Source organism: Camelina sativa, chromosome 19, assembly GCF_030686135.1.
Source record: "Camelina sativa cultivar CO46 ecotype springtype chromosome 19, ASM3068613v1".
NCBI lineage: Eukaryota > Viridiplantae > Streptophyta > Magnoliopsida > Brassicales > Brassicaceae > Camelina > Camelina sativa.
The window spans coordinates 17,214,637-17,241,913 of NC_141898.1; the positions used below are offsets into that span (position 1 = coordinate 17,214,637).

The 27,277-nt window shown below is 32.1% G+C and overlaps 3 protein-coding genes across 4 annotated transcripts; 2 read left to right on the plus strand and 1 right to left on the minus strand.

The window, feature by feature from the left end:
- The first annotated feature begins 10,712 nt into the window (after window positions 1-10,712).
- On the plus strand, window positions 10,713-14,284 carry LOC104766919 (glucan endo-1,3-beta-glucosidase 7-like). 2 transcript variants are annotated; one of them, XM_087500929.1, is made up of 5 exons: window positions 10,713-11,156; window positions 11,380-11,748; window positions 12,348-12,677; window positions 12,913-13,186; window positions 13,710-14,037. In XM_087500929.1, exons 1-5 carry the CDS (start codon window positions 10,803-10,805, stop codon window positions 13,892-13,894), a joined length of 1,512 nt encoding a protein of 503 aa, XP_087357055.1. In that variant the 5' UTR covers window positions 10,713-10,802; the 3' UTR covers window positions 13,895-14,037. The 2 variants fall into 2 exon arrangements, with proteins under 2 accessions (XP_087357055.1, XP_087357054.1); XM_087500928.1 differs by lacking the exon at window positions 12,348-12,677 and having other exon boundaries at window positions 13,710-14,284.
- On the minus strand, window positions 14,038-19,635 carry LOC104708817 (coatomer subunit gamma). The gene is made up of 17 exons (XM_087500926.1): window positions 19,250-19,635; window positions 18,757-18,905; window positions 18,476-18,589; window positions 18,184-18,384; window positions 17,985-18,086; window positions 17,333-17,440; window positions 17,019-17,252; window positions 16,592-16,842; window positions 16,293-16,464; window positions 16,042-16,197; window positions 15,896-15,946; window positions 15,585-15,722; window positions 15,307-15,504; window positions 15,086-15,217; window positions 14,818-14,991; window positions 14,486-14,725; window positions 14,038-14,380 (listed from the first exon to the last, which is right to left on the minus strand). The coding sequence occupies exons 1-17, from the start codon at window positions 19,293-19,295 to the stop codon at window positions 14,186-14,188; spliced, it is 2,661 nt and encodes an 886-aa protein (XP_087357052.1). The 5' UTR covers window positions 19,296-19,635; the 3' UTR covers window positions 14,038-14,185.
- Window positions 19,636-21,672: 2,037 nt separating this feature from the next.
- On the plus strand, window positions 21,673-22,783 carry LOC104768091 (uncharacterized). The gene has a single exon (XM_087500536.1). The coding sequence runs from the start codon at window positions 21,745-21,747 to the stop codon at window positions 22,780-22,782; it is 1,038 nt and encodes a 345-aa protein (XP_087356662.1). The 5' UTR covers window positions 21,673-21,744; the 3' UTR covers window position 22,783.
- Window positions 22,784-27,277: the final 4,494 nt, after the last annotated feature.

Consider the following 27,277-nt stretch of genomic DNA (forward strand, 5'->3'; position numbering starts at 1 on the left):
TCACACGATGCCTAATCGAGGAAGAAAGAGAAAACTTGTTCGTAATATTTTTCAGATTCCCGGAGGGTCAAGACTACGGCCTACCAATCTACCCAGTCAGTACGACGTCACGCCGGCAGTACAAGCTCCTCCTCCGTAGCAGACACCTGAAGAAGAAGTCCCCATTTTGCCACGACATTCAACGCAATCCCAGATCCGGGACTATCCTCCGCCTCAACAACTATTTCAGAACTCCTTTACTCGCCTACCTCAACCTCAAGTACGCCGGTCTCCTTCAGAAGAAGTTAACTACAATCCAGCGACTTAGGCAACTCTTCAAGATGACCCTCCGCCTTCTCCAGTTCAACGCTCTCAGACTCGTAGTCATCCATCTCATCCATCGTCTTAAGGCAACAACTTCGAAGAAGAAACTGCTGCAATGTTGCCGGAACTCCAGGAGGACGTGTCTCGGGCTCTAAATGCCCTGCTTCTGGTGCCAAACAGGGATAAGTTCACCACGTTCCTCTCTCCCACACTCATACCGAACATCCAATGGTATGATTTTTCCTCTTCTCATGTATTGTAATGGTGTTTTGTGAATGTTAGAAGAGAAATTGGTGAGTCAATGTTTTGCAATGGTGTTTTTTGTCTTGTGCGTATGCGTATTGTTTCTGTGACCTGCATGATATGAATATTGTAGCCTTTTTAACTTTTTATATCGGTTTTCTTCCATAAGTACGATCACTCTTTACTTTTTACATTCTTTTAGATTCGCATAAGTTGCTACACGGAAGAAATAATAATAATGCGACGAGACCATTTATTGACACTTGTCATGGGGTACATATTATACATAAATTCTACATCTGTTTCGACACGGTGGTCTCTCTAGCGTTGATTTGTTACATTTGCTATTATCATCTTTTTCTTTTTATATCGCATTTTCATATTACTGCTCGAGGACTAAGTTTTGATTTTTTTATCTGCCCACACATCACAAAAACAATTCTTCGATTCTCTCCAATCATGGAACCCTCTGACCAAAACCGATAACAAAATTAATAACCGAAAACAGCTAAAATTTGTATGCTTTGGATCTTATACGGACTTTTAGAACAATTCAAACCCCATTTATGTTGTTTACCAACTTCACTTTGCGCATTAGTATTCCCCATTCATCAATTGTATTATTTACATATTACAATTGGACACTAAAAGCTTGAGCCGGTAACCTTTTTTACTCACACAATTACTTCAAAAACAATCATGATTGACGTTAACGATGATCTCTTAGACCATGTACAATGGTTATAGTATTCAACACCTTTCACCTCAATTTTTTACATTCCACATCATTTTCTTTCTCTTCCACCTAATCATTCCACAAATTGTCATTAAAAAAAAAGAAAAAAAAACTGATAGAGGGAGTCCATCTGCTGGAAGCCTCTCATAACTCTGTTGCATGGCAGCGTTAGTCCCTCTTTCTCTTTATTCAACCTGTTGAATGTTTTCAACATCAATTAATTCACCTCTATTCAACATCCAGTTCAACAATCTCATTGCAGTGATTTAACAGTTTGTTCAAAACCTAATATAGTACAAGAATATAGGATATATGAAAACCTAAATTTATGAACTCTTAAGTGTTTAAATTATAATCTTTTAAACTTTTAAAAATAATCTAAAATGGTTTTGATATTTAGTACTTTTGGTTTTGGTATTATATTATTACTAGATTAGGACCCGCGCGATATGTGGGTTTAATGTCTTTAAAATAAATTAAATTTAACAAAAAAAAATATAAAGTAAATATTTTTAGTAAGTAAAAACTGTTATAAAAGTAAATAGATACACTAAGGTGTTCAATGTGGTATTTGGTGTAAAAGGTGCGACTCTACTGTTAAGACTATTAATCACATTTTCTTTGAATGCTCTCGCTCGTGTGAAGTTTGGGATTTATCTCTCACTCCGATCTTGTCAAAGGGTTTTCCATATGAGTCGGTGTACTCAAATTTGAATTTTGTTTTCTGGAGGGAACCTTGCAACAGGGTGATCCTAATCAACTTCTTCACTTACCATAGATTTTATGGACAATCTGAAAGGCCATAAAAAAAAAAATTCAATGTTTAGAGATCGAGGCGAATAATATAATTGCTTAGGCTTTGGGCGATAAGTTAGCCTGCGAAGAGGCGCTCTCTTTTACGGCGGTCATGTCAGCTCCATTCCCGTCTTCGGATGTCCAGGTTTCTTCACCTGGTTTTCAGATTGATGGTTCTTGGAAAGCAACTAATGTGCATTCAGGATTGGGCTGGTGGTGTTGCGTTGGTGAGGAGTGAACGTTGTTGTTGGGGGACAAGTGTCTAAGACAGAGCCTCTCCCCCTACCCCCTACATTCTGAGTTAGAAGTGTTGTTGTGGGCCATGGAGCGGATACATGCTTCAGGGATCCCTTGTCAACATTTCGAGACTAATGTGCTGAGTTATTCACTATGGTTGAGTCCCCTTAAGATTGGTCGTCTTTCTCCAACATGCTCGATGAGTTTAACTCGCTGGAGTCCTTCCCACTATTTTTCATCTCTTGGATCCCGTGTGCGTCAAATACGAAGGTAGATTGTCTTGTCCGTGCTTCGCGTTCTCTTATTTCTGAAGTTTATTTTGTAAACTCCTTCCCTCCAGCTTGGACAACTAACCGAAGAATTTCCTTTAAATTTATTGTTTGGTTGAAAAAAAAAGAAAAAGTAAATAGATACACTTTTAGTTAAAAAAAATAGTTGTAGATGAGTTCAAAGTTATTATAAAATTAAATTTAAAAAAGAATAGATATTTATTTTTTTCGTAAGTAAAAACAATGTATAAAAGTAAGTAAAGAGATAAACTTTTAATTATAGACAATAGTTTTTTTTTTGTTATAATACACTAATATATATTCATTTACAAATCTACTATCTACGTTAACATTAAAAGTGTATTTGTACACATAAATATATTTTACAGTTAAAATATATTCTTGAGTCTTTACTACTACCAACAAATTGTCGTTATGAACATTTTAAATAACAAATTATATGTCTCTTCACTTTAACATTTTTATGGTTACAAAAAAGAATACGTTAATCTTACATATTCTTATTGTATATATTACAATAACGGTTTTTTTTGAATAAATTAATTGATTGGTGAAAAAAATATGAGATATTCTATGTTTATTTTTTATTTTTTCTACTTCAACAATCTTTTTCTTTATGTAAAGGTGAGTATTTACATTTTTCTAGAAACATTAATTAATGTATAATTTTCACAATCATTTTTTTATCTTATATAAAAAGGAATTCTTTTTTTATAAAATTAGTAACTTAACATTAAAATAAGTAAACAATATTATAATTTCGAATTTTATGATATATAATATATAATTTCCTTACAATTATCTTTTCTAAATTTTAAAACTGTTTAAATTTTATAATTTTCTTATAATTGCCTTTAAATATTTTTAAAACTGTTAAAAACAAAACTTTTGTTTTACATTTGGAAGTTTACAAAGTTTTTTTTTTCTTAAAAAGATTTTAAATAAATTTACGTTTTCTTTTCTCTATTTAGTTTTATATATAACCTTTTCATGGTAGATTTTGAATTTTTATATTTTATTTCTAAAATTTTTAATAAACTTAGAATTGACATGTGTCAACATCTGAATGATACAATTGACATGTGTCACAATCTTATTAATGAGTAACTTTGACATCAAACTTTTATATAATAAAATTATATATATATATACACTTTTCCAAAATACATCTATATTTATTTATGTTTCTGAAATGTTTTTTTCTCGCATATCCATTTATGTTTTCATGCAACATAGGTCTTAAAGCACATTTTATATGCTTCTTAATACGTTGGGGCGCCAATCAAACTGTAAGAAACGATTTTTGCTCTGTAACATTTGAGAACGATTCCCACCGCACGACCACATCTTTAACCACATCTTGTATGAATTTTTTTTTACCAAAAACTAGCAATGAAAATTTCACTGAAAACAATATATGAATGAAAGTATGATTAAATTTGAAAAAGATGTATAATCAAATAAAGATTAGAGAGAGACTTGTCCAAAAAAAAATTAAAATAATAAAGATTAGAGAGACGATTGAACGATATTATTATCTCCTTCTTTCTTTTTAATACTAGGTTTTGAACCTATGCTACGCGTGAGTTTATTTGATATATTTTGATGAAAATTATATATGATTGATGACGGTAATAAAATATTATCTTATAAAAAAATTTAAATTAGTATTAAGGAAAAAAAAATTTCAGATACACAATTTTTTTAAATATAAAAATCAGTTGTGTTATAAAATCAAATCTGATAAAAAATCATGAATTTAACTCGAGGTCGAGGCGAGGCGAATCAAACTGATGACCTCACATATCCTAAACCAATTCTTTGACCACCAGAAAAACCAGAAAAACGAAACAATTTTATCATCATGAATTTAACTCGTTTTCATATTTAATTGATCGCTACCACCTATAAATTCATGATTATAAAATTGTTTGTTTTACTGGTGGTCAAAGAAAATGGTTTAGGATATGTGAGGTCATCAGTTTGATTTGCCTAGCCTGGACGTTAAGTTAAATTTATGATTTTTTAATCAGATTTGATTTTATAACACAACTGATTTTTATATTTTAAAAAATGTGTATCTGAAATTTAATTTTTTTCCTTAGACTAATTTTAATTTTTTCATAAGATAATATTTTATTAATGTAATCAATCATATATAATTTTTATCAAAATATATCAAATAAACCCACGCGTAGTGTGGTTAAATTAAAATTAAGAGATAATTAAGAGATAATAATAAATTCATGATTAATATTTTTTATATGGTTACGGTTCAAGCAGTTACTGTTATATACGGTTACAGTTATTTGATAATATGATACGGTTGATATTATAGGTTTATATTCTTAATAGACTTATCTAACCAGATAATTATAGGTTTCTTTTAAACTGCATCGTAATAATTTTATCTTATTATTATTAGTTTTATTTGATATATTTTGGTAAAAATTATATATGATCGATAACAGTTATGAAATATTAGTTTATATAAAATTTTAAATTACGATTGATTGGTAAAATTTTATTTTTAAAAATATTAAAGTCACTTGTGTTAAAAATTCAAATCTGATCAAAAGAATCATGAAATTAATTGGACGTCCAGGCGAAGCGGATCAAACTGGTGACCTAGTATATCCTAAACCGTTTCTTTTACTATCAGACAAACAAAATATTTTTATAATCATGAATTAATCTTATTTTCTCATATTTAATTGACCACCATCATCTATGTCTTTGTGATTTATTTTTCATTGTTTTCTTAGTCTTTATATTTTTTCTCATCATTTTCATTGTCAAATTTTCATGATAAATACCATCGTTACTTTTACCGTCTAGTTATTCATTATACTCATTTTTTTCCTCTTCCTCATCAGCTTCCTCACATTCTTCCACTGGATAATCATTTAAAACCTTTTTTTAGACTGTCAGACAACTTGTTAACCCATCAAACTCTAATACCAAAATCATTGCCTCTTGTCTCATAAAATTTGTGCAATTTTATGGACCAGTTTATTCACTCCATGCACCCAATTATTGATATTTTTACCTGTATACTTGCTCGGTTTTAGATCCACACGTATTGAAATTTTTCAAACCAAAATCCTTAATACTACATAATTGCAAAAACTTGTAGAGAAAGTAATATGAACACATGTATAGCTAATAAGACATGTGTGCTTGTCCTCGATCCTTCTTCTTTAAACCTCAAAAATTAACTCAAATAACATCAACTCAAGATCTTGCGATGTCAATCCTTCTTCCTTTGACCCAAAAGATAATTTTACATAAAAAATATCAAATCATCTATAAAGTCATACATAAAAACATGTTTTAAATTTTTGAGAGTTAAATATTAATAATACTTAAACTTTTGATAGAGTTTAAATATTTATAATATTTTAAAATATCTGTGGATGTATTTATAATATGTTTAAACATCCTATAAAATTTAAATATTTATAATATTTGAACTTTTTAAAAGTTTTAATAATTATAATATTTGAAACTATTATTTTTTTTAAAAAATTTGGACGTCTGATAAATCAAGCTTCCTGCTCATTCATAGTTGGAAGCATCTTAGTCTTATTTATAATCGTTTTCAGCCGTTGTCTAAAATTTTCTAGTCGATGTGGGACGTTGTATATTATAATTATTTATAATTATTTTTAATATAGAAATTTAACATAATTTCAAAAATGTTAAATATTGAGTTGTCTGATCTCAATTGGTCGTTTAATATAGAAAATTCTAGAAATTTAAAAAATGTTAATGAATGACATGTCGAATCCCGATTGAATGTTTTAAATATTTATAATATTTGAATCTTTTAAAATTTTTTAGAGTAAAATAATAATAATACTTAAACTTCTTATATATTTTAATAATAATAATACTTAAACTTCTTATATATGTTAAAAGTTTCAATAATTATAATATTTCAAACTTTTAAATTTTTAAATTTGGATGCCTGATAAAAGCTTCCTGCTCATTCGTAGTTAAAAGCATATTCGTCTTATTTATAATTGTTCTCAGCCATTGTCTAAATTTTTCTAGCCGATATGGGACGTTGTAAATACACTTATTTATAAGTATTTTAATATAAAAATTTAACATAATTTCAAAAATGTTAAATATTGAGTTGTCTGATAGCGATTGGTCGTTTAAAAAAAATCTTAATATAGAAAATTCTAGAAATTTTTAAAAATGTTAATAAGTGACATGTCGAATCCCGATAGGTTGTTTAAAATCCTATGTGGACAGCCTTAGAAGCTTATAACGATAAAAATTATATATGATTGATGACGGTAATAAAATATTATCTTATGGAAAATTTTAAATTTCAAATACACAATTTTTAAAAATATAAAAATTAGTTGTGTTTTAAAATCAAATCTGATAAAAAATCATGAATTTATCTCGACGTCCAGGCGAGGCGGATCAAACTGGTGATCTCACATATCCTAAACCATTTCTTTGACCACCAGAAAAACGAAACAATTTTATAATCATGAATTTATCTCGTTTTTTTAATTTAATTGATCGTTATCACCTATGTTTTCTTGTTTTTTTATTCAATGTTTTCTTATTTTTCATATTCTTTCTTGTCATTTTCATTGTCAAATTTTATGGTAATTTTCATCGTTACTTTTACTGTTCGGTTATTCGTTATACTCTTCTTCTTGTTCTTCATCGTCAACTTCTTCACATTCTTCCACTGAAAAACCTTTTTTTTGGACTACTCCACAACTTGTTAACCCATCAAACTCCAAGACAAAAATCATTTCTTTTCTCGTAAAAATTGTGCAATTCATGAAGAACAGCATAGGCAACACATGCACCCCAATTATTGATAATTTCATCTTTATACTTACTCGGTTTTAGATCCACACGTATTGAAACTTTTCAAACCTAAATCCTTACTTGGAGAGAAAGTAATATGAATACATGTATAGTTAAAACAATATTTGTGCTTTTCCTCGATCCTTCTTCTTTAAACTCAAAGACATCAAATCAAGGTCTTGCAACGTCAATCCTTCTTTCTTAAACTTAAAAATAAAAATTTTACTGCAAAAGTATCAAATCATCTGTAAAGTTATACACAAAAATATGTTTTACAGCTAATAAGAGATATAAAGCACAAACTAATATTTAGTAATTCTTTAACTTTTAAATTTTTAATGGAGATTAAATATTTAAAATATTTCAAACTTTAGATGTAGTTTAAATATTTGTAACATTTTATTGTTTTTAGAGTTAAATATTAATGACACATTAGATTTTTATAGACTTTAAATAGTTATAATATTTTAACATTTTTATGGAGGTATTTATAATATTTCTAAACATTCTAAAATAAATATCTAAACCTTTGAAAATTTTAATTTGCTAAATTTATAGTTAAAAACATATTAGTTTTATTTATAATAGTTCTCAGCCATTGTCTAAAATTTTCTAGCCGATGTGGGGCGTTGTACATATTTTTTTTATTTCTATAGATTTTTTTTTTTCTAAAAAATCTCAATAATATAGATTACTACTATATTTCCAAAAATGTTATTAGTGAAATATCTAATTCTTATTGTTTTTTTTTAAATCCTATATGGACACCTTTAGGATTTTATAGCTTCAACTTTTTATTGGTATATATATAATGTCTTAAAATTTCTATGGAGGTTAAGTAATTGTAATATTTTAAAATATTTCATGAATTTTAAATATATTTAATATTTGAACCTTTTAAAGTTTCAAATTTCTAATATTTTAAACTTTTAAAATTTATAAATTAATTTTTTTCAAAACCTTTTAAATGTTAAGAAATTTTTAAAACTTTAAAAATTATAATATTTTGAAACCTTTTAAAAGCTAAGACTTTTAGAAGTTTCAATATTTGTAATATTTTAAACTTTTAAAAGGTTTATAAGCTAGGTTTTGAACCCACGCTACGCATGGATTTATTTGATATATTTTGACAAAAATTATATATGATTGATTACGGTAATAAAATATTATCTCATAAAAAAATTAAAATTAGTACTAAGAAAAAAAAATTAAATTTCAGATACACAATTTTTTAAAATATAAAAATCAGTTGTGTTATAAAATCAAATCTGATAAAAAAAATCATAAATTTAACTTGACGTCCAGGCGAAGCAAATCAAATTGATGACCTCACATATCCTAAACCATTTCTTTTGACCACCAGAAAAACGAAACAATTTTATAATCATGAATTTAACTCGTTTTCATATTTAATTGATCGCTACCACCTATGTTTTTGTGTTTTTTATTCAATGTTTTCTTATTCTTCATATTCTTTCTTGTCATTTTCATTGTCAAATTTTGTGTTAATTGTCATCGTAACTTTTACCGTTTAGTTCTTCGTTATACTCTTTTTCTTCTTCTTCCTCGTCAACTTCTTTACATTCTTCCACTGAAAAACCTTTTTTTAGACTACCACACAACTTGTTAATCCATCAAACTCCAAGAACAAAAGCATTTATTTTCTCATAAAATTTGTAAAATTCATGATTACCAGCATAGTCAACACATGCACCCAATTATTGACAATTTTATCCATATACTTATTTGGTTTTAGATCAACGCGTTTAAAAACTTCTCAAACAAAAATCCTTACTTGGTGTATAATATTTTAAAAACATAATAAAATATACTAATAATTATTTATTTAATATGAATCATATGATATATAGAAATATGAGTACACTATACGAACATATTAACTATAAATAAATAATATCAATTATATTATATCATCAAATAATATCAACTGTATCATATTATCAAATAACCGTAACCGTATATAACACTAATCGCTTGAACCGTAACCATATTTAAACGTAACCGTTTAACCGTTTGTTAAACGGTTCTGGTAAATGTTACAAAATTTTCTAACCATAACCGATGGTTAATAAACCTTAACCGTGACAACCGTAACCCTGGTCATACCTATGTATAGCTAATAAAACATGTGTGTTTGTCGTCCATATTTCTTCTTTAAACCTCAAAATTTGACTCAAACATCAAATTAAGGTCTTGCGATGTCAATCCTTCTTCCTTAGACCCAAAAATAAAAAATTAATGAAAGAATATCAATTCATCTCTAAAATCATACACAAAAATATGTTTTACAGCTCATAAGAAATAAAAAGCACAAATGTAGAAAAATAAGATAATTTATGTTTTGCATCAATATTTATAATATTTTAAACTTTTAAAAGGTTTCAAAATATAAAATTTGAACCTTTAAAAAATTTTCAATATTTATAATATTTTAAACTTTTAAAATTTAAAACTTATAATATTTAAATATTTTTTAAAAGCTAAGAACTCTTAAAAGTTTCAATATTTATAATATTTAAAATTTTAAAATTTTAAAATATTCTAATATTTTTTTTGAAACTTTTTAAAGTTTTAATTTGATCAAATAAAAAACCGGATCAAACCGAATAAAACTTTTAAACTTGGACGCCTGATAAATCAAGCTTTCCTGCTCATTTGTTGTTGGAAGCATATTAATCTTATTTATACTGGTTATGAACCATAGTCTAAAAAATTTCTAGCCGATGTGGGATATTGTGCTTAGTTCTTTGATTTCCATAAATTTAGAATTTTCTTTTTTCTAAAAAATTCTGGAAATTTAAAAAATGTTAATGAATGACATGTCAAATCATGATAGGTTATTTAAAATAATACTTAATATAGAAATTCTGGAAATTGTATAAAATGTTAATAAGTGATATGTCAAATTTCTATTGGTTATTTAAAATCCTATGTGGACGCCCTTAGGAGCTTATAGCTCCTACTTTTTATTAGTATAGATTGTATCCCGTTAAAATGTAAAATAAAGAGCAAAATCAGTCTTTGTTTTAATTAGTTGGTGTTTAATTGGCTATTTGAGAAATTATAATCCCCTACGAAACATGAAACACCTAATAACAAAATTTGAAAGAAATCTCCATAATATAAATATTGTAAGAAACGGGGAAACCCGTGGCAGAGAAGTCAGCAAATGGATTGTAGTTTAAAATCAGCACATGTGAGCTTCGGGATTCTGTAAAAACCTTACACTAACTAATAAACTATATTTCTTCTCACCCTTGCACTAACCTAACCTTCTATCTTCATTACTCTTTTAACATTTCAAATCTCACTTCCTCTTACATTCCTCTGTTTCCATGGCTCTCTCCATCTTCATCCCTCTCCTCTTCATTCTCTTCTTTTTTCCGCCGTCAAATGCACAGTCGTTTATCGGAGTAAACTACGGCTTACTAGCCGACAACCTCCCAGCACCGTCCGAAACGGCCAAACTCCTCCAATCCACCTCCATCCAAAAAGTGAGGCTATACAATGCCGATCCCTCCATCATCAAATCCTTGGCTGGCACCGGTATTGGCATTGTTATCGGAGTAGCCAATGGTGATCTCCCGTCTATAGCCTCGGATCTCAACGTCGCCTCTCAATGGATCAGTTCCAACGTACTCCCTTTCTATCCTGCCTCCAACATCATTCTCATCAATGTTGGCAATGAGGTGAACTCCTCCTCTTAAATCAAATATATCCCACATCTTTTATTGCGTTTCTTGATAAAATCCACAAATCTTTCACGGATTCATCCCCGCTTTCAAGAATCCGTTTTGTTGATATTATTTTTGTAAACTTTGTCCTTCGACTTGATCACTTGAACAACAAAAAATAGAAATGTGTTATTTCAATTAAAATGTATGGAAGTAACTAAGTATTTCTTTGGTGCAGTTATTATTGTCGAATGACCTGAATCTGGTGAACCAACTTCTCCCGGCTATGCAAAATATCCAAAAGGCTCTCGAGGCGGTTTCACTAGGCGGAAAAATTAAGGTGTCTACGGTCCACGCAATGACGGTGCTTGGCAACTCCGAACCGCCATCAGCTGGTTCGTTTGCGCTCAGTTATCAGGCTGGTTTAAAGGTCATTCTACAGTTCCTTAGCGATACAGGGTCACCTTTTGCCATCAACCCGTACCCGTTCTTTGCGTACCAGAGCGACCCGAGACCCGAAACGCTAGCGTTTTGCCTTTTTCAGCCTAACGCGGGACGGGTCGACTCTAACACTGGAATCAAGTACATGAACATGTTCGATGCACAGGTAAAATTACTTACACTTGTATTTGTAATATCTAAACTTCATGCTCGATCGGTTCTGTACTAAACAAATTAGAGTATTATTATTATAACATTTTCTTGAACTTGCTATTCAAACTGTGAAGTAGGCAAGTCTTTGGTTTTGAAATTGGTGGACCGCTTAGTGTATTTCAAAATCCAGCTCAAACGTCATGATATAGTGTACATTATTAATTAATCATTTAATCTAATAAACAGCTATGCATTTGTTTATTTGGTCTCAGTCTCAAGGTATGGTTCATTTATTATATAACAATATTCATATTGCTGCACCGAGATCTTCAATTATTTATTGCAATTATATAATGATTGTAAATCATGTGAAAAGTCTGTATTTGAACGTTGGAAATTTTATTTATTAGTAATAAGTTATTACTAATAACTTTATCCCCCCTTAAATTGTTGTCCAAAAAAAAAATTTTGTAGTGAGGAACTAATTATCTCTCTTTACATTTCCTTTTGTTTTTCCACTTAGAAAGAATCAAACTCATTATAGTAAGATAGAACCAGCATTTGCACACATCGACACACGTTATACTGATACAAACATGTGGTTTTGCCTAGGTTGATGCGGTGCACTCAGCTTTGAAATCGATGGGATTCGAAAAAGTGGAAGTGGTTGTGGCCGAAACTGGTTGGCCATCGACCGGTGACAGTAACGAGGTGGGTCCGAGTGTTGAGAATGCTAAGGCTTACAATGGGAACCTTGTTTCTCACTTGAGGTCCATGGTTGGGACTCCGCTCATGCCCGGCAAATCCATCGACACTTACATTTTTGCTCTATTTGATGAAAATCTCAAGCCTGGTCCTTCCTTTGAACGTTCTTTTGGCCTTTTCAAGCCTGACCTTTCGATGGCCTACGACATTGGCCTCAGTAAAACTACTAGTAGTCAGGTACTAAGATAATATGACCAATTACATATAACTAATTAATTAACCATGGGATCTCGCATCCGCATTGATCTAATCCCCCGCGGCATAGGAAAAGCCGGATATATATTCTTGCTATTTTAGGGAACCATAGTTGCATGAAACGACAATGTGAATCTTTCAACCACTAGACCGCATGAATTGCTTATTTATAAGATAGTTAACCAGTTCTAGTGAATGTTATTTGTGATGATAGTAGACGTCACAATCTCCACCTTTGGGAGAAGCAACATCGATGGGATGGTGTGTGCCAAAGGATGATGCGACTGAAGAACAGTTGCAAGATAGTCTAGATTGGGTTTGTGGTCAGGGAATCGATTGTGGCCCAATAATGCCAGGAGGGGTTTGTTTCGAGCCTAACAATCTCATGTCTCATACAGCCTATGCCATGAATCTCTATTTCCAAAAATCTCCTGAAAACCCTACGGATTGCGATTTCTCCAAAACCGCGAGGATCACTTCCGACAACCCTAGTAAGTTATTTTCCTCTCTTCATCTTTCATTTCCTACTTGTTATAAATCGTGAGTTCATGAGACTGGGACAGCCAATATTATTTTATTATGGTTCAAGAAAGCTGCATGTGAGTTCTAAACCAACATCAATTAGGTACATTCATGAGTTCATTAGATTCTTAAGTCATGCTACATGTGATATGTTACAAGAACGAATTAAATAAATAAGCAATAAACCCAAATAATTATAAAGTTATATTATATTTTCTCATAACATTTTGTAAGTCTTTTTCTAGCTAGGGTTCTTATTCTTAATACAAACTAATAAACTTTTATTTGTACTTTGTTTGTTTTTTCTTCTTTTCTTTTCTAAACTTATTAAATTTGTCTTTAGGTACGTAGAAAGAAGTTAAATAGGAATATGATACAGATTATATGACAATATATTTCTAAATTTTTCATGTCTACATTAAGAGTGCGACCGAGTTACAAATGTTACACACTAACATTTATTCTATTATTTTCGGCTTTTCCTGTTTATAGGTTATAACAGTTGCGTCTACCCAAGAGCAGGAGATGGAAGCATAAGAGGAGAGATGAATAAATATGTGACTTCAGATAAAGCAACGGAGACGAACGGATCAGAAAGCTCCTCTTCTCTGTATTTGCCTCTCGTTATCATGTTCGTTTCTTTTTTCTTTCTTTTTCCTTCCTTGCGAATTATGTAGCTGAAGCCTCATTCCTCAAGTCTCCTATAGTTCCTACTCACTTTTTTTTCAGGTCATGTAGTCATTTTGGTTTTTCTTTTTTTTCTCCAATTCATATAAATGTTGTCCTTTATTAAAGAAAAGATAAACGACTGATACTCAAATGCTCAAAAGAATATTTATACTAATGGTAAAACGTAGCAAACACCAAAAATGTTGAGGCAACATCAAAATACCAACAGGGTATAAGAAAATTCATATAGTTATAGATTCTCTCGATGTCTTTCTCTAGCAAAGAACGCTTGGATATGTTTAGCCGTTGGCAACAAGTGCGTGAATCGCATCGCTGACAGATGGATCCTCTGCTCGAACAGCCAGTTTCATTACAATTTCTTTTGAGCTGTCCATTCCAAATTGTGCCTTCACCAACACTTTCACGTTCCCTATGTACAAACCTGATAGTAAACTTGTGTGTGACCTTGCGTTGCTCGCAACTGTCTCCGTCCCCTGAACCCAAAACCCAAAAAAAAAAATGACTTGAGAACAACAAGGGGAGAGAGCTTTCAATAATGTTAACAAACAGTAACTAAGTAAGGGAGAAGCACGCCTAACCTCACAAGACTGCATGCCAAGAAGATCAGTTACAGCTTTTACAGCTTCCCCTAAGCTGTCCCTTGGGCCAAGTCCATACTCATCCACAAGCTCGTTTTCTTCATCCATGTTTTCCCATGCATTCCTGAAATTGGAAACACGAACATTCACCATGTAGTCAGCAGCAACAACCTCAAGGTCCTCGAGCTGGTACTCATCTTCCACACCATCGTCCAATGGTTCACCTGTGCTTTGCTCAACCTGCTCATACCCATGAGAAGAACCGTGATCATGTGATTCCGTCTACTACAAGTGGATGAAAGAGAAAGCTTACCAAGCAGGTATGAACGTACCTCCTTGACAATGAAAGTCAATGTGTTTGAGAACTTTCCAACAGCAGGGACTCCTTCAGGCTTTTCAAACGCAACAAAGGTCTGACCAGGGGAATCGTAAGGGAGCGAGTTTAGTGGTTTCGAAGATAATTCACTGAACTTCTCTGCTTCTGAAGCATCTACAATGACATTGACCTACAAAACAAAGGAGGAGGATAGAAGTCGTCAACAAACAATGTTCAGTGGCATCCAATTAATTGATCATGTGGTACATCATCATGCTCATTACCCTCTCCAACAATTGCTCTGGTACTGTGTTTGTGCAGTTATACTGAAACACAACGTGAGACTCGAAGATATGCTTTACAACATTGACTGAATATTCTGTTTCTGCTTCAGTTAGCTCCACAGGTGAAGAAGACTGAGAATGAAACACGTTTAACCAATCAGGATTAGTGGATAAAAGTAAACTGAAAAGAGATGCGATGTGCAGAAAACATCTATTCAAACCTTGAAAAGTTTTCCAAAGGTGGCAAACTCTGGAATAGATGAAAGAATTCTTTCATATGCATCAAAACCAGAAACAAGTGCAGGTGGTGGAGCACCGAGACCAGTGGGCTTTTTACCCTTGGCTTTCTTCTCTGCAAGTGGCTGCGATTTGACCTCCTTAGGTACAGAGTCAACATCAAAAGCTTCTTCAGAGGGCTCCTGAAGAATCAATGATATATAAGATAACTGATGTCTCAAAGAGTATATATCGGGTGGAAATGAGGATCTGGGAAGCTCACATAGTTTTTAAGACTTGTCTCCATGTTTACAAGAGGGGCCTCCAGGGAACCAAATAAAAATGATATGCTATCATTGTCAGTGCCAACGAGGCCATCATTACCAAGTACACTCAGAAAGAGTGTTGCTCTATCACGAACCTGAAGATACAAAAGAGGAAAAACTCATATTAAAGGCACTATTAAACAGAAATTCGTGTCTCTACTAAGAAAAGAAGCTTGCATGCACACAGAGAAATCCATGTAAACTAATGCAACCGGTACACAATGAGATACAATATAGTCATCAGTTGTCAATAGGACTAGTCACAAACCTCGTCATCACTGTCATAAATGCAGCGCTTCAGCAAGACAGTAATCCGGGGCTGCAAGACATTTATTGATATTTATCTTTGTCAGCAACCAAGGATGATAAACAAGAACCAAAATTTAATGATGCTAAATAAGATAACTACTATACCTTCAATGCTTCAACCATAAACCCAAACTTTGCAAGTGTGCAAACAGCAGCAGCTCGCACAGTTGCGTTCTCCAAGTGCACACGGTTATATATATACCGGATATACTTGCTCGGATCTGAGGTGTTTGGCCCTTCAATTCCCAGGAAATGAAGGATCTACGCAAGAAACAGGATAAAGGTATTTAGATAACAAAGAAAACATAATCCACTTCAATTATAATGCTAGACTAAAGATGTCAAAAAACAATTACCTGTGTTGAAAGGTATGTGAATTCACAATCTTCAATGAACTCGCAAAGATGGAGCAATCCATTTTCCTTTGCATCTGGAATATCTCTGATAATGGTTACGATGGAATCTACAATTGCCCTTTTATACTCAAATCCACCTTCTTCTCTAAGAATGTTGCTTAAGAAGTTCATCCTACAAATCCAAAAGGGCGAGGCAGATTTGTAATATACCAGGGTCGAATAAAAGTCTAAACATCTTGAAGTCGTCAGAAAAAGTAGTTATGCTACATACCGAAACTACTAATAACAACTTCACTTACAGTGATCTATACTTCAGTGGAAATTTCAAACACAATGATCTTATGGCATCCACAACCACAATTTTGAACTCATCGGCAATATCTGACATGAAATTAGTTATCTGCTTCATCAACCGTTCCACACTAGATTCATTCCCTGTCTTCAGGAGTGTGGTAATAGCAAGTGTAGCAATACTTCTATTCTGATCAGAAATTAAACTTTCCATATCAATGTTGCAGTTGGTGACAGCCATGGGATGAGTCATTGCAACCTGTGTATAGTTCAAACCTCCATTTAGTGTAAAGAGAAGATTTTTCAATGCCTGTGTAGTATCTCGTTATCCTCGATAAAAAACAATTATGAGGCTATATTAAAAAAAACTCAGAAACAAGCTTTCAGTGTTTGTCAGGAATTAAAGAGAATACTTTTATTGAGATGTATTGTCACCTTGTTAAGAGTCCGAACAGCAGCAAATCTCAGCACTGGTTTAGGGGAACTCAAGAAGAGCTGGAGCACAGTGATTGCTGGAGTCAGTTCTCGGCTTGTCACACCGTCAAGCTCAGTGATAGCCCTGGCAGCCTCAAGGATCACCATTTCTGCCTTATGTCGCAGACAACTCTCCAAGAAATCATAGAATGGACGTTCCCCAGACTGGCCGTGGTTGGACATATCTCGGATTATCTGAATAGTACAGACTATAGTTGGGTATCACATAAAGACTTTTACCCATATATCATATTATATAAAATATAAGGACAAACCTGACTGGTGTATCGTATCAATAGACACTGGGCCAAAGGAGAGCGGACAGCTCCCCTCGTCAAGGTACCAACCAACTTGCTGACAGCCAAGCGATCGTTTTGACGTATCTGGATATGTCAATTAATAATTTTAATTCATTAGATCAATTCTCAATACCTTATAGTAGAGAAGGGCAGACATATAGTTGGAAAAACAACTACATCAATGTAACAGCAGTTAAGCATATATGATTCACAGAACCCTACAGCAGCGACACATGATATGTAGTAACTCGAACCTAATAGTAATTTGCATAGGCAGAATCCGTGAGGATGCCTTCAGATACAGGTTGAACCATACTGATAAAAAAAGCAGCTCAGGGTTGAACTTTACATCTGTGGCATGGTCCCATGAAAGAATGGCAGAAAAATAAAGCGTATGTATACATAAACATGTAATATGTTCATAGCATTGACCATATTATATATAAGCATATAACTACAAAGAAACTACAGAAGCTTATTGCTTATGTTTCTAATCAATATATCTAGTAGTAAGCTCCAAAACCCTTTGCATAAAAGATGCTACTTGTCAATGAATGCTAAACTTAGATCCCAAATATCAGAAAAGAAGAAACAATTTACTTTCCGAATACGAGATCAAGCACTGTACCTGATGGAGCAAAGCCAAGGCATGAAACTGAACAAGGGCTGCTCTAGACTGGACAGCTTCTTGAACCTCGTTGCTCCATCTTTTAACAATTTCTGGGTTTGTCTGGAAACAACAATGCACTTGTATCAGTCGTACGAAACAGGCTAATATATTTGGTGCGTAAAAGGAGAGGATAGTATATTTGGCGTGTAAAGGACACCTTAAGCATGTGAAGTCCACTGACTAAAGCTGCACTTGAAACAACAGGATTCTTATCCACAATAGCTTGTTTCAAGTACCGCTCAATTTGTGTAAGAAGGGTTCCATCTATAATTCGGCAAAGGACACGGATAGAATTTGCACGATACATATCAATCTTGCTGTTCATGTCCTTCATCAAGGAGCTAGTTACAATAATAACCTATAAAAATAAACAGACAAACAACTTATCAGAAATTATACCTACAGTAAAGTGTAGGATGCCGCTTTTAAGCCAAATAGGTACAACAGACCTCGTCCGCTGATGGAGATAACTCCTTTATGATCAAGTAGACCATTCTCCTCAAACCAGTATCTTTTGATTGGAAAAGCTTTGTAACGGAAAAGAAAACTTCTGTTGCTTCAACCTGCACACGAACCCAAAAAAAAAAAAAAAAAAAAATTGGAAGATGATAACTTCAGTAATAACATTGCATTCACACTCCTAACATTACAATACCAAACAACAAATTTGCGGATAAAGGAACAATATCACTCTAAAAAGAAAGTTCCCATTAGCATGGATAAAACTGACCTTGGTGAATGCCTCTCCTTGGTTAAGCAAATAAAGAAGCTTCGTGATGACCTGCGAGCACCTTCTAGGATCAAGCTGAGGGTCATTGAAGACTCTCGCTTCCTGAAGCACTGCTCCCTTCTCAATTCCCATGAATGGAGAATACTCCACTGAGCCACACAAAACATTAGCAACCGAAATAAGCAACCAACCATATAAACCGGATCCAGGATGATAACAAATAATGCCCGTATTCTATAATAACATGACACACACACACACACTCTACAGCCATGATTCTGGATCAGAAAACGCAGTAATCGATACGTAAAAACTTAGGAACACTGTAAAGAGAGATAACTATATCAGAATCGAGATCTAGAAATCAATTACACTAGGATAAAATTCCCAAAAAATCATAGATCTCGAAGCTAACAAACTGATCTGAGCATTGCGGAACAGATATGGTGGAACGAAAAGAGAAAAAAAAAAAGGAGGAATGGGAAAAGCATACGCTCATCATCGTGATCGTCGTCTTTTTTCACGAGTGGTTGCGCCATCGCTGATCTTCAAAAGTGTTATTCAGATCTCTCTGTTTCGATTGTGAGACTCTCAGAGTCAGAACTCGGAAGCTGGGATCGAGAGAGAGCAAAGGCCAAAAGGGGGTTATTAACTTAGAATTTTAGAAGATGGGAGAGAGCTGCGATCCGCTGCATAAGCACCAGATTGAGTACACAATGCCCGATCTAATCATTGTTCGCCACGTGACATCTATGGTATTTAACGGTTAAGATATGTGTGTTTTAACCATTACGCCACAACTGGCCGACCATTAGTCAAATTCCTACATTCGTAAGAACCGGGATATATCTTCTACAAATGGATTTACTTTCTGCCACTACATTAAGGTCACTTCACTTCCATCAAATCTTTTAATCCCAATAAAGCAGAAAATCATTTGTCCAATAAAATTAAGCCACGTTAAATTTTCTAAAAAAATTGAAGAAAATCAAAATATTTTTTTTTACATATAATCATGTAAAAAGAGAAAAAAAAATTGAAATATGTCTTATTGATTTGTAAACTGTTCAACAATTTTTACCTCTTTCTTATCTTTTTTTCTTTTTAATATCTTTTACAAGTCACATTATCAATAAATTTTTGACATGTGGCAAAATTTATCAAAAATAAATAAATGAAACTATCAAAATTTTATATATAATTTATTTTTTTACTTTTATTTACCATTCATTTTTCATAATACAAAATTTATGGATATTCCTGAAAAAAACTATGGACGTTTTTTATGTGCCCACAAAAAAAAACACCTAAAATTGAATTCTTCAATTTTTTTTTAACTTAATTGTATCCTTTAATTACATTTTCATAAAATATTTAAAATGAAATTTTAAGAACTTTTGATTCATATGATATAATAATTCATATGAGATAAATCTTAATTATTATACCAAAATTTTACATATTCAAATAAAACTAAAAACTATATATACTACACAAACAAATTTTATATTCTATACAATATTTTCACCGATAAGTGTAATATATTTTGTAAATAAAAATTATTTAATAATTATTTTGCTTCACACATAGTGCGGGTTATAATATAATTTTGTATTAAAGACTAACAAAAATGAGAATGTGTTCCAAAAAACTGAGGAGAATATGATTATTCCCATAGCTTACAATCCACTACTTCGGAATTCAATCGATTTTGGTGTATGTGGTGGTTCGTTTACGTGATCCTTGGATATGAGATATTTTATACGGAAAGTTGGATGGACCAAATCTGATCATTTGTAAAGTTTTGATTCTTTCTTGTGCCTAATTTTATTTTCTTAAATAATGTATGAGCAATTTTCATACCACTAAAATTGTTTTTACCCCCAAAATTAATATCATTATTAGTAAGCACATGTTTTATCTCATTTCAAATTTATGAAATTTTTACTTGGCCATGTCGATAACTCACTTTTAGACTTTTAGTGAAAAGTTTTGAAAGATGGTTAAGTTTTTTTTTTTTTCTCAACCAAACTATATGGATCTGGTTCAGATTTTTGGGTTTAAAATTTTGAAATTCGTTTGGGTATTTTAAAATTTTGGGATACAGGTTCAGATTGGGTTTGGATCGGTCTTCGGGTCCAGGTATTTTGCCCAGACCTACGTAAAAGACTGGAAGTTGGTAATAATTCTTTTTGTAAAAGATATGGATGAATTTACTTTGAAATCGAAGTTATTGAACAAAAAAAAAATATGCACTCCTCTGTTTCATAAAGAATGTTGTTCTAAGGTTTTTTTCACAAAAAGAATGTCATTTTACAACTTCAACGTGTTATTTACACTAAATTTTCTATTATATCTTTTAACCCAAATCTTATTTTCATTGAATTTAAACCATTAATCACTTAAAAAAAAAAGATAAACACGTATAATTATATATTTTCCTAATTTATAAATTGTGTCAAAATAATACTTTTTATAAAACAGAGAGTATAATTATTTTATAAATATTCGTTAATTCTATAGTTTTTGGTAGGAAGTTTTAAGGTTCTAATTTATTTATCTAGGATTTATGGTACTTTTGGAATCTTTTGGGTTTGTTTTTTTAAATCTATTTGTACGTACCATCATTTCATGCTTTAATTACCCGTACAGTATATACCTTTTAACAATATATATGGATAAGTTTATGCAAGATTTGACAATGACAAAAAAACTTAATACAGTAAAGAACTAATTAATAGTCAATGTGGATAGTGTTGAAAATTGTACAGGCTCCTACGTTTTCGCGAATAGTAAATTAAATAAATATATATTGTCAGATACAAATCATTCATTAACAAACAACACTATATATATACCCTTAATGTAAATGTCAACTAAAGCTTTTCCAGATCTCACATCCTTGTTTCTCTACGTTGTACTCATATCTCCCAATTTACCCTAACAACAGATTTAACCTAAATCTCTCTTTACCACTTCTACACCATCATGGCTGACGAAAATAGTGATCCTGAGTTTGATCTCAATCTCGATCTGTCCTTAGGGTTACCTCAACGAAGAAATCCAGTGAACAGACAAGGCCGGTTGGTTCCTCAAGAAGAAGATCCCGTGGAGAAACAAGGCCATGGTCAGGGCACGTTCATGCAACTCTTGACATCATTCGATCCTCCACGAATTATCCAACCTTCTCCTACTCAACCACCTCACATGACGTCTTTAATTGAATACTTGATCACTAACGGTACAAACCCTAGGATTTTTCCCGAACAGGCTCTTCCGCTATATTCATCGCCTTCCGTACAAACCCTTCACCTTTCTCAACTGAACCAGGTTGAAACCGTGGCCATGCAAACTCCCAGATTAGAGGTCCCGTTGCATTATCAACCTTCCGGACAACTCCTTCACCCTCCTCAAACCGTCGCCTTGGAAACTCCCCGCAGAGGTCGGAAACCAGGAGCGCAAGCACGTCGTAAATTAGCAAAAGCGGGTGCGGTTAAAAAAAAGGTGCATGTGCCTGTGCCTGTGCCTGTGCCTGAGGATGACAAGGTGATCATACCACCGTATCCATGGTCTACGAATAAGCTAGCCATACATCATACCATCAGTGAATTGACTGCCAATAATATAAACAGGATCTCTGGCGAAGTCCACTGCAAACCTTGCGATATGACTCATACGATATCTTACAATCTGATGGAGAAGTTTTCGGAATTGTATGTGTACATTAGGGATAACAAGGAGGTGATGCGTACTCGAGCACCGGCTAAATGGTTAGCTCCGGAACTGATTCCGTGCGAGGCATGCAAGACTGACATGAGGCCTGTGATAAAGGAGAGCACTGAAAAAATTAACTGGCTGTTTCTTTTGTTAGGACAAATGTTGGGATGTTGTACTTTGGAACAACTCAAGTTCTTTTGTGAGGCAATTGTTGAGCATCGAACCGGTTGTAAGGATCGTGTTCTCTACACAACTTATCTTATTCTATGCGGACAGCTCGATCCCCAAGGACCATTTAGCATAAAGTGACTTGTAATGGTATCTTAGGGTTTGCATGTGTGTCTTTTATATATTATAATTTTGTTTTCTCTTCTTTTTGCATCATGTCTTCTCTTTAGGGTTTTTAGGGATCACGATTCTTAAATCTTAATGCATAATTTGTGCTTTTGTGTTATTATCTTTTGCAATAATTAATATTCTAGCTAGTAATCAGTACGAAAAATATTTTTTTTTTTTCTCTATCTATAAACAATACTCAAAGAAACCATCAAATGAAAACAAAAGTCATGAATAAACATTTTGTAGATTCTTATAAATTCGGGTTGAAGTCAAGAACATACGTAGATGTATTTTAGTATACTTGCTAGTTATATTTTTCCTAACAAACAGAAAATAACATATTAGACTCATAACCCAACAAAAACCCATGCAATGTTCAGAAAGGAATGGAAACTGTATATTTCTACATTTTTATAAGCCAATGCACCAACTGTAAATAGAAACTGTATATTTCTACTTAAGCTTCAATAAAATCAAAGTCCTCTCATTAACAAAATGTTATATATACTAGATTAAGACATGTGCTAGAGCACAAGTTGAAATTTATTTTATTTATATTATAATATTTATATAAAATATAATTTATGTGATTGTTTTTAAAAGTTTTTTTGGATAAAACATTATGCAATAAAATCATATGCTAAATATGATGGCTTGAAAAAAGACAGCTATTTTGTAAATTTTGTATTTTTAATGATTCTAGATAAGTACTCGTGTTATAACACTGATTAAATTTTATTTTATACAAAATTTTGTATATTTTATATTTTAAAATAAAATTTTAATATGTTGTATTAGTTTATGTATGTGAAGTTATTTCAACAATGTATATTCTATATCATGACTTGAATGTCATTATAAAACATAATTTTGTAAATTTGGTTTTTAAAAAGCGAGTTATTATATTATGAGTAATTTAATATATTGTTATACTTTTTTTAATATACTTGATTTCTTGAAATTATTTCATATTATAGTGACATATTATTGACATTGCTATAACAATTCAATTTAGAGTGTTTATAGTTTCTAACTTTTATATCAAGTTTCAATATTTTAAAAATATTTCAAAATAAATTATTTAAAGTTTATTCTATAATATAAAATTATTAATTCAACAAAAAAAATATGATATTGAATTTAAATATTCAAATTTGACCCGTTAATCAGTAAATTTTTTAATTCAATAGATATTATTTTAAAAGAATAATAATACTAAAGCTTGAATATTTTATAGATTGAACCATTTATATTTGTTTTTTAAAATTCAATGTATGGTATATCCAGAAATAAAACTATATTTTAATTATAATAAATAATATGATAATTTATTTGTTTCAAAAAATAGACTCATATATAAAAATGAGAGGTAAAGTATAATGATAATTAACAAATTAATATGTTAAGTTAGATATCAAAGTATTTTCTTTGATGAATAATTTAATAAAGGAAATTAATATGGTAAGTTAGATGATAAAAAATGATTCTTTAGAATATTTTCTTTAAAATTACAATATAAATAAAAGAAAAATCAACCCGTGCACCCACTATTTAACTTGTAACCAATTAATTTATAACCTATTTGTAAACAACTTATTAAAATTATATAGTCTACAAAACAATGTTGTGTACTTCCGTTTTATTATGAAGGGGATATATATATATATATATATATATTTCATAACATAATTTTTTTTTGTTTATTTAACAATGCTAAGATTTTAAACATATATATAAGTGTATATATATATATATATATGACTAATTAGAAAGGTCATTGATCTCCATTACTATAATATTATTTTTTAAAAATCTAATGTTAAATTATATTTAAAAGAAAATAAACATTTTACAAAGCTTGGATATAAATTGTTTTAAAACATGCTAAAACAAAAAATGATCACACTTTAATAGAGTATTGCTTCAAACCAAACTAGGATGCTAGAGCCTCCACCATCCTTGATTGTACTTAAACAATTGTGGACATTCTTGTCAATGAGTTTCACAATCTTCTCTGCTGGAGAAGGTGTCTCTCCATGTCGTTGTTCATTTCACTCTCTCTTGAAACGACCCGACCCTTTTTTATAATAAATAATATAATAAATAAACTACAACTAATGGTCCCATATCCACTAACCACAATCACAACCAACAGTGGAAAAAAATCAATACCAATAGCCAATAATAATCCAATAATTATAACATAAACAATATCCGAAAATCAACCAACAGGAATCATAGAACCAGCAACCTAGCAATGATTCTAATGACCCAACTCTAGCAACCTAGCAATGCCAGACAACAACCAATCGAGTCCCTAGAACATTCTTCTCTTCATTGCCTTGATTCCACGATCACACTTTGCATTTACCTGCACCACAAACATAAATTGCAATGTATGAGTATTTTATAAACACTTAGTAAGGCATTTCTCCCATCTACTGGGCTATACACACAAGCAATAGAGACATCTCTAACCATCAACCAACAATCAACAATCAACAATAACAAACCAGGACTCTACGTCGACCGACACCAAGCATGCATCGACTGACACCAGTTGGGGTTGCGTCGACCGATGCTCCCATTGCATCGACCGATGCATGCTCGACATAGCACGAAAACACTAGGTTTTACGCGCCGTCCTCGCACTTGCATCGACCGACGCACAAAGTGCATCGACCGACGCACAAAGTGCATCGACCGACGCACATGTCGAGCATCGTTTTCCCCCGAAGCTTCTCGCCGAATCTTCGTTCCTACAACCACAAAACTCGATCCCAAACCACAAGAAAGCTTCCTAACGTCCCATACAACATTCTAACAAGCCTAACAACACATAACAAGCAGATCAGAGAAATCTCCAGCTTAGATAAGCCATGGTCATGCACTTACCTTTGCCAAGAAGTTTCTGAACCTTAAACAAGCAAGAACACGCAACTAGGAAGCTCCTACAACGATCTCAGCTACAAATCTCTACAGGAACGCCTCCAATCACCATAAATCACCAAGAACACTCAAGAACACTTAGGGAACTTTTCCTCTCTTTTTTTTCTCTCAAAAACGGCCAAACTCGCCGAATGAGACAAAACTCGAGTTTAAGGGTTTTCCTAACCCAAACCGCAGCGTTTAACTTAAACTCGTCCGCAGAAAAACAACCTTGCATCAACCGATGTACATAGTGCATCGACCGATGCAACCCCTAAACCGGGATTTCGGTTCGCGGATGTTACATCTCGAGAGGGAATGGATCGTATTTTGAAAAGCATATCCCACAAGTAATCTCTTGGGCTTGTCCAATACACTCCCAACTAGTAAGGTCATAACTTCTTGACAGCGGTTTGTAAACTTGTGGGAGAGAAGCTTCTTCATTAATGTCGCGTTACTGTAATATTCTACTACATTTAAATTGCTTTTTGTCCTACAAGAAGTCCCACTTTTGAGTTAAAGTTGCAAATACTTGAAAAAATACCTTAGTAATATCGTCCAAACAAAGTAATCAAACCTATGTTGCATTTCTATTAATAGAAATTACAGATTAAGAGTTTTTTTCTTTAAGTATAAAATTCCCATTGAATTAGGTTAATAATTTAATAAATAGAATAATATTTATGAAGGAAATATGTTTTTAATCAAGTGGTTATAAGTTATAACACCACATATGTGACCGACTCCATTGAATCGCGTTACCCTGCATAATAGAAATTGATTATGGACGGGAGCTTGTTAATTCAATGGTGACAAAAAAAAATATATATATATTTTTTTAAAAACTTACGTATAATTTTTTTAATATGTTTAAATTTGACATGCGTTAACATTTATAGATACAATCCCTGTTTTAGAAATTTCTAGGCGCTAGTCGGGCGGTCGGGGTGGGCCTAGCGCCTAGCGAGAAAATCAGAGATTAAACGGGGATTAATCGGAGACTAGTTTTTGGGTTATTTTATTAAATTAATAGTAATTAAATATATATAATAATAAATATATGTATAATTATGTTTATGTGAAAAGAAAAATATCAAATAAAATATAAAGCTATAGTATTGTCTTTAAAATTACGGTAAAAACATAAAAACGTAATATTAGGAAAACAAATTATGATTTTAATAAAAATTTTGTACATTAGTTATTGTAAAACATCATAAACTCTTAATTTAAATGTCTAAATAACAAAAATATATATATATATGATTTATATTTGGCTCCAAAAATAATCGGTATATACAAAATTATGCGGGAATTAATCGGATTAGATGGTATAATCGGATAATCGATGCTAGGCGGGGATTAGTCATTAATCAAGGCGGAGAGGGTGGACCTAGCGATTTTACGGGGCGTAATCGATGCTAGGCGGGGATTTTTAAAACAGGGGATACAATTAATGTGTATCATGTTAAAGGCTAAATTGGAAAACTAACATTTATATAGAAGACTAGAATTTAAACCTGCGCACGCGCGGAAT